We start from the raw sequence: 12,708 nt of genomic DNA, 5'->3' as shown, positions 1-12,708 counted from the left end.
CATAGCTCAGGCTTGGGTACTAGATGCAGGCACCATGGACAGAACAGCCATATAGCAATACATCCGTCTAATGGCCCACTCTATCTGTCAATTGCCACGGTCAGCAACACTATCCTTTTGAGGTGCTTGAAGCTTGGTAGATAGGGAAGCTTCATACAAAAGGATAGGAAGAATTTGCTCACAGATTCACTTGTTGTACATGTGGGGATCGCTATGCTGACAAGTGTTACCGGAGGACCTGTCGTAAGCCTGTCAACTTATCCAAAGCACCGGATAGTATGTTTCATGGGGTGTCATGATCCATAGGACGATAAATTTCGAGACCAGAACTCGGTGTCCTCTTCCTGGGCTCAACTATCACTGTTCATCAGACCCTAGGGCCATCATTATCCTTCGCAGCCTCCCCATCGAAGACACTCCCACACAGCGTGATTGAAATGCTACCCATCCATCAGGTGTAAGAAACTCATGCTCATCTTTTGTAGGCCATCAGGTTTGTCTCCCTTTCAGGACCGACCATAGAATTCTGTCAGTTTCCCTCAAAGCTCGCGTTTGGGAGACGAGCCCTGGAGTGCAATCATGGCCACTGATAAGGCAACAACGTTGGGCAATGCGTAGGACAGCCCGTCTAAGACCAGGAGATGCGACAATAGGCACGTGACAGTGTATCGCAGAAGCCCAATCGGTGGTGAGACCTCTAAGCCGTAAAGGGACTAGACTGAGGAGCACCGCGGCGGAAGTCCAAAAGCTACAAATAGACATACCATGGATAGAAGGACTCGAATCTCCTTTTCGTCTATCAGCTGGCGCATACCAATGGATCTGTTCACCGCACATAATACTACCTAGGATCTATATTTCAGAACCAATATTGCCCCAAATGCCGAGTCGCCTTATATTACAGCGTCCATCTCCGACGACCGTATCGTTCACTGTCTCCAATGCCTCCAGACGCACGAGCACACCCGCGAAGGTCTTCTTTTATTTACAAATTCTATTGCGCATGCTTACATTCGCCTGCGTGCTTCTACTTGACATTGCAAAATTTCGTCGCATGTTTTTCATGCAAGATGGGACATGGGTACGTTGGACGACCATTTGGTCGAGTCCAGTGGGATTGTCTGTTTGTCGCATTGCGGATATGTACAGCTCCGCAGTCGTGGTGCTAGCCAGCGCAGTGGTTTTTTATGGTGTTTTTAGAAAGGGGTATACAGGTTCGCTTAAACTGCATACATCTGAAGCGTATGATTTGGTACTAATTGCGATTCACGCCGAACAGAAGAGTCACTCCTAGTTATACGCGGTCTCGGTATCCAAACTTCTACCTCCTCTCAGACCTATCTCTCCAAAGCCTCAACGAGGTCCATACCTACTACGCAGATTCAGGATATTGTGATTCATGAAGCTTTCAAGGGGTTCGAGGTCCGATTCTATCTCGCGGTAATTGTGGAAGGTGAAAGCGAAGTGGTTGTGGTTTTCCCTGTGAGCACCTATTTGGCATCTCCGCGGTGCTGCCTTGCTGTCTACTAACACCGGCTAGAAACTCTTACCAAATCGGCAAATACTGGAAGAAGTCTGGAGAGGTTCGCGTCGCTGTTTATACGATTCGAAGTCATAATGCAGCTCAAACGCACGGCCGAAGAGCGACCAAAGGAATTGAGCGCCATCCCATGCATGTATATTCAAATGGTGGGCATATGTGATATTCTATCTATATTTCCATCTTGGTAGGCTTTGCGCCATTCTCCATCTTCCGTTGCTTTGCTGCGAGCCATCTCGCGTTTTGGACTTCCACGAGTTCTGTCTTCCTCTTCTGCATGACCGGGACATAAAACCCACCTGTCCTGGTTTCATTGGCGCCAACAAAAATCTTCTTGCCCCGGTTCTTTCGCTCCCAGACTGGCTCAATTCCTTCGCCGATGGTAGAGGTTTTGTCTCCCTGGCTGACAGCCAAATCTAGCAATGCGCCAGCCAAGATCTCTTCCATCTTGCGCTGCCTCCAGGTGGACCAGAGCTCCTCTACGATCCCTCCGAGACCGAACTTACCACCCCCCTTACCGAGATGGGATTTAATTTGCCGAACGTCACCAGCATAAATCCAATCCAAGGTGTCCGCACGACTGCCGCTCTTCTTGTCAGGGTAGATGCAGTCCCAGAGAACAAGAGGAGCATCGGAAGCCATCTCGTAAGTTGGCTTTCGCGGGTTCTTGGAGACATCAAGCAGCTCCGCCACAATGGACGGCGGCTCGAGCCCTTGACCTACTAGGAAAAGGACATTGACCATGTGTCGGACCTGATGCCACAAGAAGGCAGAACCCTCCAGGTGGAACACGTATACCTGGGATGCTGTTGGCAGAGGTGTGGTTGAAGACTCCGTGCTTTGTCCTGTAGCAGAGTCCGCCACGGCTTGAAATTCCGGCTGAGTGACATAACCCAAGGGATTGGTTCTGGCATCGAGAAGCTCAATGTCGGCGCGGAAAATGTCCCGGTGAAAAGACTCGATCTGTTTAGTGACATCCAATTTGCAGAAGTTCCGGAAATCGTGTGTTCCCTCGAAGTACTTGGCAGCTTCGCGCATTGCATTGATATCTAACCAACCCTCTCTAAATTTCGGAGGCGTACCTTTTCCATCCCGCGAGATCAAACCCGAAGGCCCCGGTGTAGGAGAAAATGCCGGCTGGGTGAAGAAATATTTATAATGACGTTCCCCACAAGAGAAGCGGGCATCAAATCCCTCAGGGAGGCGCGGACACCATGCCAATACTCGGATATCCTCGGGAAGCACCTTGTTCAGCAGACTCACGTAGGGTAGCTCGTTCTTGATATCATCCCAATCATCTTCCACCGAATCATTCGCCTCTTCCGTATTTTGCATGGTCGCATCGGCGTTTTCACCAGACGGTACAACCTCACTGGACTTCGGCCGTGCGCTTCGCACTCTGATACCAATAACCTGTCCAAACGCGCTGACACCTCTATCCGTACGCCCGGCCTTTGAATAATCGCACCCATCCCAGTTGATGTGATACGGTTTCGTTTCACGCGGCGCATGGCTCTCAACAAACTCATCACCCGATGTATCTGTTGGGAATATCAGGCGCGTCTTTCGCAGAGCCTTGTACAGCTCCTCCTCGATAGTGGGTAGCGGCGTAGCATTCCCGTTCGCATGTTCAAGCCCGTTGTACCGTTGACCCAGATAGGCAAACTTTAAAGCAATAAATCGTGTATGGTATCTTGACGGATCGATTTCCCTGCGCACTTTAGGTGGTTTTGGTGGCCGTGGCTGCTTCTTGTTCCCAGCCGGAGATGAAGGCTCGCTCTTGTTCGGCTTGCCATCACTTGAGGCACTTTTGGCTGCGTCTTCAGGTTGTTTCAAAGGGGTTGCAGCGTACTCCGCTGTCCGGGAGTGCAGCTGGCGCTCTAATTCAGTGATTCGAGCAACGAGGCTTGACGTAGTCCATGTTGAGTAGTCGGTTTGGCCGGGAGGAACTTGTTCCTCAGCGGTGCCGGACATGGCTTTTGTAGGTAGGGGACTGACTTGGGCGTGTAAGCAAGAAACGGACTGAAATGTTCGCCTCGATGAGGGCGCCAGTAGTGCGGAATTGCGACTCAAGAAAGAACAAAAGCTTCCTTGGAATCTTCGCATCCCTGTGAGCACGTTATCTGTGTCTCACGCTGCTGGGTTGCTGCGGAGGGGGGATTTTTGCGGCAAATTTTTAGAGTTCCGCATATCATTGGGGAAATTGTGTAATGGAAACGTATGGTATTGTTACACTAAAGGCCAGAGCGGAGATGGGAAGGTATGTTATGTATTACATGGTAAGCCGGAGATCCAGATAGCTTTGACAGTATGTGTATGATTGATGCCTATATAGAGAATGAAGAGGGTTGGCTTTTAATGGGAAGGCTCATCGATCTAGAAGGAAATTTGGTGTCTCGATTGGAGAGCCCATGGATGCGATTGGAGAGATTCCGGCTATATATCCGACATGTTATCATAAACTTTGCCTTGCTCTGTGAGCCACCTAACACAAGTAGCGCAGCTCTTGTTTAGGCACATAGTTATAATAGATGTGACTTCTATAAGGCGCATATTCACCCTGTGTATGATACTATACAGTCGATATAGTAGCAGATAACCACGTCCAATGGCGGAAAGCGACCGCCCGCAGGATGAACAAACCGTGACCATCCTGCTTCTAGGAGACCCAGGATGCGGGAAATCGACTTTTCTTTCGTGAGTACATTCCTTTCTAGTATATACCCAGATCTTCGCCGAAAGAGTCTCGACCGTTCCCCACCTGTCAACTCATCTAGTGCTGGCCCTGGCCCGCATCCTATAGTGCCAATTGCTAACAACCGCCCAGAAGCTTGAAATCCAACCTTCGCAGACCACCCCAAGGACACAGATTCCGTCCTGCAAATATTCAAGAAGGCCTTCTACGGGACAGTGACCAGCCGTTTCTCTATGATATTCGCTTCTCAAAGAAGTCATTCACCATCGAAGCGTACGACACAGCGAGTCCCAATCAACATTGGTCTACCTTGCAGCCGGATGTTGTCCTTCTAGCGTTTGATATTTCGAATAGAGAAACCCTAGCTAATCTTCGGGCTGTAAGTTAACAACGCGCCCCCCTCTATTGCGGTAGAGGTTGGAAATTGACCGTGCTTTCTAGTGGCGAAATGACATAACCAGATACTTTCAATACGGGCAAGGAGAGCGCATTCCCATCATGATGGTTGGGTTGAAGAGAGACCTGAGAGTGGAATGCGAGGAAATAATCTATCCCCAAGAGGTGAGTATACGATCCTCTCCCTATCATAATTCAGCATAGATCATTCAGGTCTATCCGCGCTATATGTCGCCCTAGAATTAACGTTTCTAGTCGTATCGGATTGCGCAAGAGCTCCGTTGTGACCGATATGCGGAGTGCTCTGCTGTCACTGGAGAACTTCTAGCGGAGACGTTCGAAGATATTGCCCGGCTCGCAGGAATGACGACCACTAATGCTGGAGGCCAAACTGCTGGAGCCTGTGTTATTCTGTGATGCATTGGATGCCCCATTTGATATTATGCTTGGCTTGATAAAGGGTGATCTTCCTAAGCCCTTGGCGTCCCATAGTCATTGCTCATGGGCTCGTTCGACAATTAAACTTGGGAATTATAACTGCCGAATTTCGATGCGATGGTCGTGGTACAATCGTCCAAAGCACTACCGCTACCCCAGGTGGTCAAGAAATCTGGATCTACGGTCGACTACTAGAGACCACAATTATACATGGAGAACAATGGTAGCTAGCATCACTTTTCATTTACGGCTATGATAAACATACAGGGAGAAACCAAGGTAACGATTAAGTCCACCTTGTGAAATTGACAGCACAGGGCTTTCCCCCAGAAGCTCACCGAGGCAAGAGAACAACTGGATATCTTTCCCTCATAAGCACCAGTCAATCATTGACAATGCAATTCCTCCTTGATGCACCATAAGCGAAACGTAGAAATGGACTGCGGAAGGAGACTTCGCTGTAGCATACCACGAAAGAAGAAGTAGGAGAATGATGTTTTGAAGTAGTGAAGCTCCCGTTGATTCTTTTCCTCTTTTTTCTTCTTTGTCTTTTTGGAATAAATGCTGAAACAGAGACTAGGATAGACACGACAAGGGATTCTTTTCTTTGCAGGTAAACGCCACCAGGCGTTTCTTATTGATCGAGGAGTCCTCGTCACCCTCAACCAATCGCCATTGTTTCGTGAAAAGAAAATAATCATGATCCCCTCTTAACGGCCGTCCTCGTCACCGAGTTCAGGCGTTTACCACTTGCCCTCGGTGGGCTGGGTCTCAGCCCAGCTCTCGCCAGCAGGAGCGGCAGAGCTGGCAGCCCAGTCGGCACCGTCGGCCTCCCAGCTGGTAGCAGCAGCAGCAGCGCTAGCAGCAGCGAAAGCAGTGCCGGGAACACCAGCACCGGCACCCTGGACATCCCAGTTCTCACCAGCGAAGCCAGACTCGATGGCAGCGGGGCCAACCTCCTCAGCGGTGGCGACCTTGGCCTCCTCGGCGATCTCCTTGTTCTCCTCGGCCTCGGGGTCGCGGTAGAAGTAAAGGTCGACAACGACGTCCCAGTCAACCTCACGGGAAGCGAGGGTACCGCGGAGACGGAGGACCTCACGGGCAAGGAGCCACCAGACGAGACCGATGGCGTGGCGACCCTTGTTGTTGGTGGGGATGGCAACGTCAACGAAGTCGGTGGGAGAGTCAGTGTCGCAGAGGGCGATGACGGGAATGTTGACGTAGCTAGCCTCCTTGATGGCCTGGGCGTCGGTGCGAGGGTCGGTGACGATGATCAGGCGGGGCTCCTTGAAAGAGCGGGTGATGTAGTTGGTGAAGTTACCGGGGGTGAAACGACCAGCAATGGCGGTGGCACCGGTGTGGGAGGCGAACTTCAGGACAGCACGCTGGCCGTAGGGACGAGCGGAGATGACACAGATATCGGCCGGGTTGTCAATGGCGGCGATGATACGGGCAGCCAAGAGGATCTTCTCCCTGTAAATTGGCGCGCGCGCATTAGATAGCCGTCCTAGATGAGTGGCGTGCAACATGTTGCCTGATATACATACCAGGTCTTGCCAATGTTGATGATATTGACACCGTCGGGGCGAGTCTTCCAGAGGTAAGGCTCCATGTGAGACTGGAGGTTCTTGGATCCGAGGTGGCATTGAGCGGCAAGGAGCATCTCAATGTCCTGGGAGGTGGGGTTGAAGATCGGGGGGAGCTGAGAGGGGGCCATGGTGGGCGATTGATATTGCAGAGGATATCGAGTTGAGGATATCAATCGTCTGGCACTTGTCGCGGTGGTGGTGACGAGGAGGAGACGAACGCGAAGCTGAACTTTTGACACCGCGCTGAGATGGTCGATGAATTTCGCTTGCCCTTTGTGAATTTTAGGGCTAGGGTTAGCCAAGAAGAGCCTCCGTTCCGCCCCGGATATCACGTGTTGTCTAAGCTCCAAATGTGGACTAGCGTGGTTCTCGGCCTTGAGATTTCGGAGACTTCAGAGCCAGCGGCCTGGGATGCGAAGACGCTCGGTAGTGTCATTCGTTAGTCATTGGAATCACTCTATCCTGGGATTGCGACCATGCCTCCCCGCATTTCGTTACAGCCTTCCTTGAGGGCCATCACTGGTATGTTCTATCCTTTGCTGCGGCTCTCCGTTTGTGCTCAATCCAATAACTGACGGGCTTGTCGTTATACTAGGTCCCTCATCTGTCCAGCTTCCCTTTGCCGCTCTCTCATTGAATCCGACAAAAACATCCGTGAGAGCTGGCTCTACAGAGTCCCGGGAGCGTAGGAGACATAGTCCTTTCTTAATGGCGCAGTCGCGCCAGCGCAAGGCAGCCAATATCTCCCGTCAGAAAGAGCTCACCAAAGAGCGGGAAGGGTCTGTGGGAAGCCCCCTTGAAACGGAGCCGACGCCTTTTATCCAGGAACTCAGAAAGACGCAGTCGACCTTGCAGGATAGAGACATCAATTACTTTGTCACGCCAGATGGTCTCAAGGACGCAATGGAATACTCAAAGAACCTGACATCGCCTGTCCGGAGGGCAGATCGCGACACTGCTGATCCTCAGCTTGAGAAGGAAGCAGCTGAGAGGCACCTTCAGGAACATCGGAATGCGCAGGAAGCCATCCGCCGAATTATTAGCATTGCCAACGGAAACACCCAGGACCGCATGCGGCTGCATATCCAAAAATGTATTGAGACTCTTGGCCGGCACAATACCGACAAAGTGTTGCCTCCGAAGCCGTCTTCTGTATCGCACGAGTCTGCGACTGTTCACCCAGAGAAGACACCCCGTGTTGGTCCGGATACTGGCTCTCCGGAAGTACAGGTGGCCATTCTCACGGCAAAGATCATCAACCTGTCCAGACACCTGCAGACGACCAAGAAGGATAAGCACAACAAGCGCAACCTACGTGTACTTGTGCACAAGAGACAGAAGTTGCTTCGATACCTTCGAAGGAAGGAAAGGGGTGGTCCCAGGTGGCAGAATCTGATGGAGACACTGGGTCTTTCGGACGCTGCTTGGAACGGTGAAATCTCCATGTAAATTACCCTGTTGGCGCTTGTATTCTACCTCTCTTACTCTGTATCTCCGTTCAAGCTTAATGTGGGCGTGTAACCTTATATCATTCGAAACTGTCTTGTAACAAAGAGCAGCGGCCTTTTCGCATCCCATTTCATCCCGTGACACCTGTATCTTGGGCATATTTGCTGTACACAAGTATGGATTTGGTAGCCACGATTATATCGAAACCAAAGTGACCCCTCAGGTATTCTGCAATTCCGCGACCAGTCTGTGCCCCCACTCCCTCATCCAGGTTCCGCTGGCGATTGCGGATCGTGAAGCTGACCCCAGTGCCGGGGGCGTTGCGAAGGGCGGCATTGCGAAGGGCGGCAAGAGCGTTCATTGGGTGACACACTCACCGCCGGGCGTTCTGCCGAGACGTCACCCCCCCGAGTCGCAAATTTGCCGCGCAAAAGTTCCCCCAAACCTCACCTTTCTATACCCTCAACCTTGCTCAGCGAGGTAAGTGAATGTCGCCGACTGCCTTCGGGCGCTGTCCAGACGCGTCATAACACACTTCCCCAGCAACGCCAAAACATCTCGCTCACAGTAAGTCAGTGTTTATTTGGCCTTCATTTTCCTCCGCCCGTTTCCTTTCATTTTCTTCTACCTCTCATCCCTCTGTATCCTTGCATATCGATCGCACTCTCGCTACTGATACTCACTATTGCTGTCTGTCTTCGTTGCATTATCAACCATCTACAAGTCACTCTTTCAGTAATAACCGACTTACGTTACAACTCAGATCAACCATTCTGTCTTACATCCAGTCGCTCCGCATCCTTTGGGAATTCTCAACCGCGTTGTATCTCATAGCGTGCCGATCTCTCTTCTCCCGGACCTCCTTGTCCAGGGCCCTCAGTTGTCTTAAGGCTCTAGCATCTTGGAAGCTAGGACTCTGTGGTCTTTCCCATCCTCAATCCTCCTACCCATTCTCCGCAACACTTTCCTACTCTAGTACTTTACCGCTTCTTTTATCCTACGCTTTCCACCCCAGGATTTTTCCCTGGGTAGCTTGAGTCATCTCAGAAGCGGAATCTTTGCTGTTACTGTGTCACAACAGCTCACGTTAAAACATCTATCTACCTTTTCAAATCACATAGTCAAAATGCGCACTCGTTCGCAACAAGCATCACCTGGTGGCTTCATATCACTTGATGATGACCGCGCCCCCCGCCGGACCAGGTCTACGAGAAGCAACACCAATCAAGATACTGCAACACCAGCGCAACCTGCAGCCCGCGCGAAGCCTCAACGTACAGCTAAAAAGACAGCTGCTACCACGAAGAAGCCTACAACTAAGTCTCAAACGCGGAAAACATCTACGACAAAACGCGCGACGCGCCAGTCAACACGACAGGCTGGAAACACCACATCTGACGATGATGCCCACCCTACAATTAAGGATGACGATATAACCAGAAACATATCTGCGGCCCAGAAGACCACCCCCGAGAAGGAACCCGAAATTATTGCATCCGAGAACAAGTCAAAGTCTGCATCTTTTGAAGCAGAGAATGGCAGTAGTGAGTCATACCCATGCGAATCGTTTTATTACAAGGACCCATTCCCCCCCAAGGACCCCAAGGATCGCAACCATCACGACGCCCTGGACTCCCAGGGAATCAGGGCTGCCTCGTGTCTACAAGAATTTATCGACACCCTGAGCGTCTGCTCGCCTCTGACCGAGAGGTCGAGAACGCCATCCTTGGCGTCAGTGGACAAGACCGAGGCAGTCCTGGCACCGCGTACCGCGCAGGAGTCGGGTGCCATCCCCAGCGAGACTTCGAAAACCACAGATAAGCACGTCAGCAAAGTCTCAGCACCGACTCCTGCTGCGGAGGAGCGCGAGCCACCTGCGGAACCAACCGTGGCGGAGCCAATGGGAGCCACCCTCTCAACATCCTCCGAGCAGTCTACTACTGCCTCATTGGCTTCCGCTGCGGGCTCCGGAGGAGTGGCAGTCGTGGAGGACGGGCTGGTAGGCGCGCTGGTTACGGCCTTCGCCGGATTGTCCTTGGACGATCTTGCGCCTCGCCCGCCTGATGAAGCGACTGGCACTCTGATGGAGTCGACTACCGCGCCGATTGGAGAGCCTGTTGAGCCAACCCGCATCGCTCCCCCAAACCTCCCGGCTTCTCAACAACAGTGGGTTCGGGAGTGGGCTCAGCAGGTCCCTTCCACGGGGTACCTTCATCCTATCACGGGACAACTCGTGGGAGGGCCGTCGGCGTCGGTTGAGTTGGCGGGAGAGCCTACTTCCAACAGTGGCTCCCCGACCCGTCAGGATGGGGTTCGGGACTACTACCTGCGAAAGCGGCGGCGCGAAGTTCAAGTGTTGTCCCCGTTGCAAGAAGATCAAGAATCGCAGAGCAGTCCCGGCCCCGGCTCAGGTGTTCCTAACGTGGTTTCCCTGGGAAGTCCGGGAAACCGGCCATCAACACCAAACAGAAACAAGCTGACACCCAAACCAGAGACCCGGAAGCGCGCCCGCTCGGATACCAGTGACGAAGAGCGCAATAACCCGCAAACACCTGCCGCCAACAAGCGTCGAAACCTTGGACCTCCTGGAAGCACGCCGTATCGACCTGCCTCTCGCCCCCGCGCCTTGACTGCGAACATCACCCCGTACTCCGAAAGACGACGAAGGCGCGCCGTCGAGAAGGATGGCCGCATTCACTCAACTGCTATTCGTGTATCTCAATTACTCGCCCAGCAAGAAGCTGACCGGCGCCGTCAGGCAGCAGAGTCTTCTGCCCCTCTTAGTTCATTCCCGGGGCTACCGCAAACAAACTTCGAATTTTCTGTTGATAAGGCTTATGATTTTAGTCAGAGTCAAGGGGAAGGACAGAGCTTATCGGATCAGTCTTCCACACCCCAACAACCGGTCACTCCGGAGCGCACCAGGGGTTGGAACATCCGTGGTCTGCTTAACTCTGTACCCCGCAGGTTTTCCAGAATTATACCCACCTTTGGCAGGAGCCCCGAACGGAACCAAGAGCCAGGTATGCTGTCCTCCCTACCTCTGCCAATACTACCCCTTCCACTAATTAGAATTAGTCCCTCTTCAACCCTCTTCCGAGCGTGCCAGTCGAACGCAAGCCCCTGAACCCGACTCGAGTGCTTCCCAGAACCAAACACAGTCTAACCGCGGTTCAAGCGAGGAACCGCCCCAGAAGCGCGCTCGCAAGTCTTGGTCTCTCTTTCCGCAGCCTTTCGACAGGTCTCTTTACCTTGGGGATCTCTCTAAAAAGAAATCAACCACCCCGTCTTCTGCTCCACTATATCGTCCTGCTGATAAGCCATTAGCGGAAGAATCGAAGAGTCGAAAGTCAACCGCGTCAGACGGTCAGGCGAATGCAGATCAGGCACGCGAACTTGTTCAAGTCAGCGAAACAGAAGAATCTGCGCAAAAGAAGCGTAAGCGGTCTCTGTCGCCTGACGTGATTCCTAATCCTCCCGGATGTAGCTATGGATTGGACTTGGATTATTTCTGCTATAGCTCGGAAAGCGAAGAGGAGCAAGAACTTCCGCAGTCACGAACCGAACAAAAGAAGCCTGATCATTCAGCCAAGGCTGCTGTTCGCAGCGCCTTACGCTCCGAGCGACCATCATCGAAGAAGGTTCGTTTCGATGCGAGCCCAGAAAATACGCCATCCAAACTACGACTGCGTGCACGTGCAACCGACCCGTATCATGGGAGACACTTCATTGGAATGGGCAATGATTCCGACACCGCTGCTCCAGAGTCCCCTCCTCCTGTCTCTCATGTCTCTGATGAATCTCCAAGCCGTGCTGGCTTTGTTCCGAACCTCCAGGGTACATTCCAACTAGATTATGATGCTTTCTCAGACGACTCGGAATCGAGCGGATTCTCTTCAGCAAATGCCCCTGCCCCTAGTCCTCTACCTAGCTCACCGAACGTCGCTCGTGTTGATATTTCCGAAAGGTATGATACGTTTGCTCTTATGTTGACAAGAGCAAGACATAATTAACCCATTTTTCTTTCCAGTTTGCAATCACCAGACCTCCGCCCGGCCCCGCGTCAAGTGGCTACGGCTCCCTCAACTCCAGCGAAGATTGACGAAGAAGCTCTCGCCAGGGCTCGCTCACAGGCGGAGAAGTACAAGCCCAAGACTCCCAGTGGCCTTCGTACTGCAAGCCGGTACTCGAGTCCTATGACCGCTACACCCGACACTGTATCCGCATCTGCGCCCGTGGCCACACCGACACCTGCATCTGCCGCCGAGCCCGCACCTGAGCTTGAGCAGCAACCTACTGAGGATTTTGGTGACGATGAATTTGCTCGCGAGGCTCAGTGGCTTTATGAGAATTGCCCATCTGGAGACCTTGGCGACCTGGTGTGGCCTCAGCCCGTAACTTATGAAGAGCAAGATTTCAGTCCCGAAGCGGTTACTCTTGTGAATGAGGCCTGGGACCCCGCGATGATCGACTTTGCTTATGCCAACATCTGGACACCTGGCCTAGAGGCATTCAAGCGCGAATTGGAATTAGGCATGTCCGAGGTTGCACAGGCATAGACTGCGTTTGTTGACACAAGCTGGAGCCATCACAGTATGGCG

General features: G+C 52.3%; 6 protein-coding genes across 6 annotated transcripts; 4 read left to right on the top strand and 2 right to left on the bottom strand.

Moving 5' to 3' along the window:
• Window positions 1-880: 880 nt before the first annotated feature.
• BO94DRAFT_471081 (PIG-H family GPI synthesis protein) lies at window positions 881-1,618 on the top strand (the record flags this gene model as incomplete). The annotated part of the gene is made up of 3 exons (XM_025608366.1): window positions 881-1,214; window positions 1,280-1,482; window positions 1,541-1,618. The coding sequence occupies 3 exons, from the start codon at window positions 881-883 to the stop codon at window positions 1,616-1,618; spliced, it is 615 nt and encodes a 204-aa protein (XP_025465236.1).
• A 45-nt stretch (window positions 1,619-1,663) lies between these two features.
• BO94DRAFT_537245 (pseudouridine synthase DEG1) lies at window positions 1,664-3,680 on the bottom strand. The gene has a single exon (XM_025612225.1). It carries the CDS (start codon window positions 3,512-3,514, stop codon window positions 1,712-1,714), a length of 1,803 nt encoding a protein of 600 aa, XP_025465235.1. The 5' UTR covers window positions 3,515-3,680; the 3' UTR covers window positions 1,664-1,711.
• Window positions 3,681-4,014: 334 nt separating this feature from the next.
• On the top strand, window positions 4,015-5,234 carry BO94DRAFT_158995 (putative Rho-like small GTPase). Its single transcript, XM_025605854.1, has 4 exons — window positions 4,015-4,237; window positions 4,368-4,614; window positions 4,677-4,796; window positions 4,887-5,234. Exons 1-4 carry the CDS (start codon window positions 4,149-4,151, stop codon window positions 5,046-5,048), a joined length of 618 nt encoding a protein of 205 aa, XP_025465234.1. The 5' UTR covers window positions 4,015-4,148; the 3' UTR covers window positions 5,049-5,234.
• Window positions 5,235-5,812: 578 nt separating this feature from the next.
• Window positions 5,813-6,786, bottom strand: rps0 (40S ribosomal protein uS2; the record flags this gene model as incomplete). Its single annotated transcript, XM_025610142.1, has 2 exons — window positions 5,813-6,538; window positions 6,613-6,786. 2 exons carry the CDS (start codon window positions 6,784-6,786, stop codon window positions 5,813-5,815), a joined length of 900 nt encoding a protein of 299 aa, XP_025465233.1.
• Window positions 6,787-7,066: 280 nt separating this feature from the next.
• Window positions 7,067-8,289, top strand: BO94DRAFT_521286 (mitochondrial 37S ribosomal protein uS15m). The gene is made up of 2 exons (XM_025610141.1): window positions 7,067-7,180; window positions 7,254-8,289. Exons 1-2 carry the CDS (start codon window positions 7,135-7,137, stop codon window positions 8,105-8,107), a joined length of 900 nt encoding a protein of 299 aa, XP_025465232.1. The 5' UTR covers window positions 7,067-7,134; the 3' UTR covers window positions 8,108-8,289.
• Window positions 8,290-9,233: 944 nt separating this feature from the next.
• BO94DRAFT_471049 (uncharacterized protein) lies at window positions 9,234-12,666 on the top strand (the record flags this gene model as incomplete). Its single annotated transcript, XM_025608364.1, has 3 exons — window positions 9,234-11,130; window positions 11,186-12,074; window positions 12,138-12,666. 3 exons carry the CDS (start codon window positions 9,234-9,236, stop codon window positions 12,664-12,666), a joined length of 3,315 nt encoding a protein of 1,104 aa, XP_025465231.1.
• Window positions 12,667-12,708: the final 42 nt, after the last annotated feature.

The sequence above is a fragment of the Aspergillus sclerotioniger genome, assembly GCF_003184525.1.
Source record: "Aspergillus sclerotioniger CBS 115572 chromosome Unknown BO94scaffold_22, whole genome shotgun sequence".
In the NCBI taxonomy this organism is placed as follows: Eukaryota; Fungi; Ascomycota; class Eurotiomycetes; order Eurotiales; family Aspergillaceae; genus Aspergillus; species Aspergillus sclerotioniger.
Note: the sequence above shows the minus strand (reverse complement) of the source record. Positions and strands in the feature narration are given on the sequence as shown.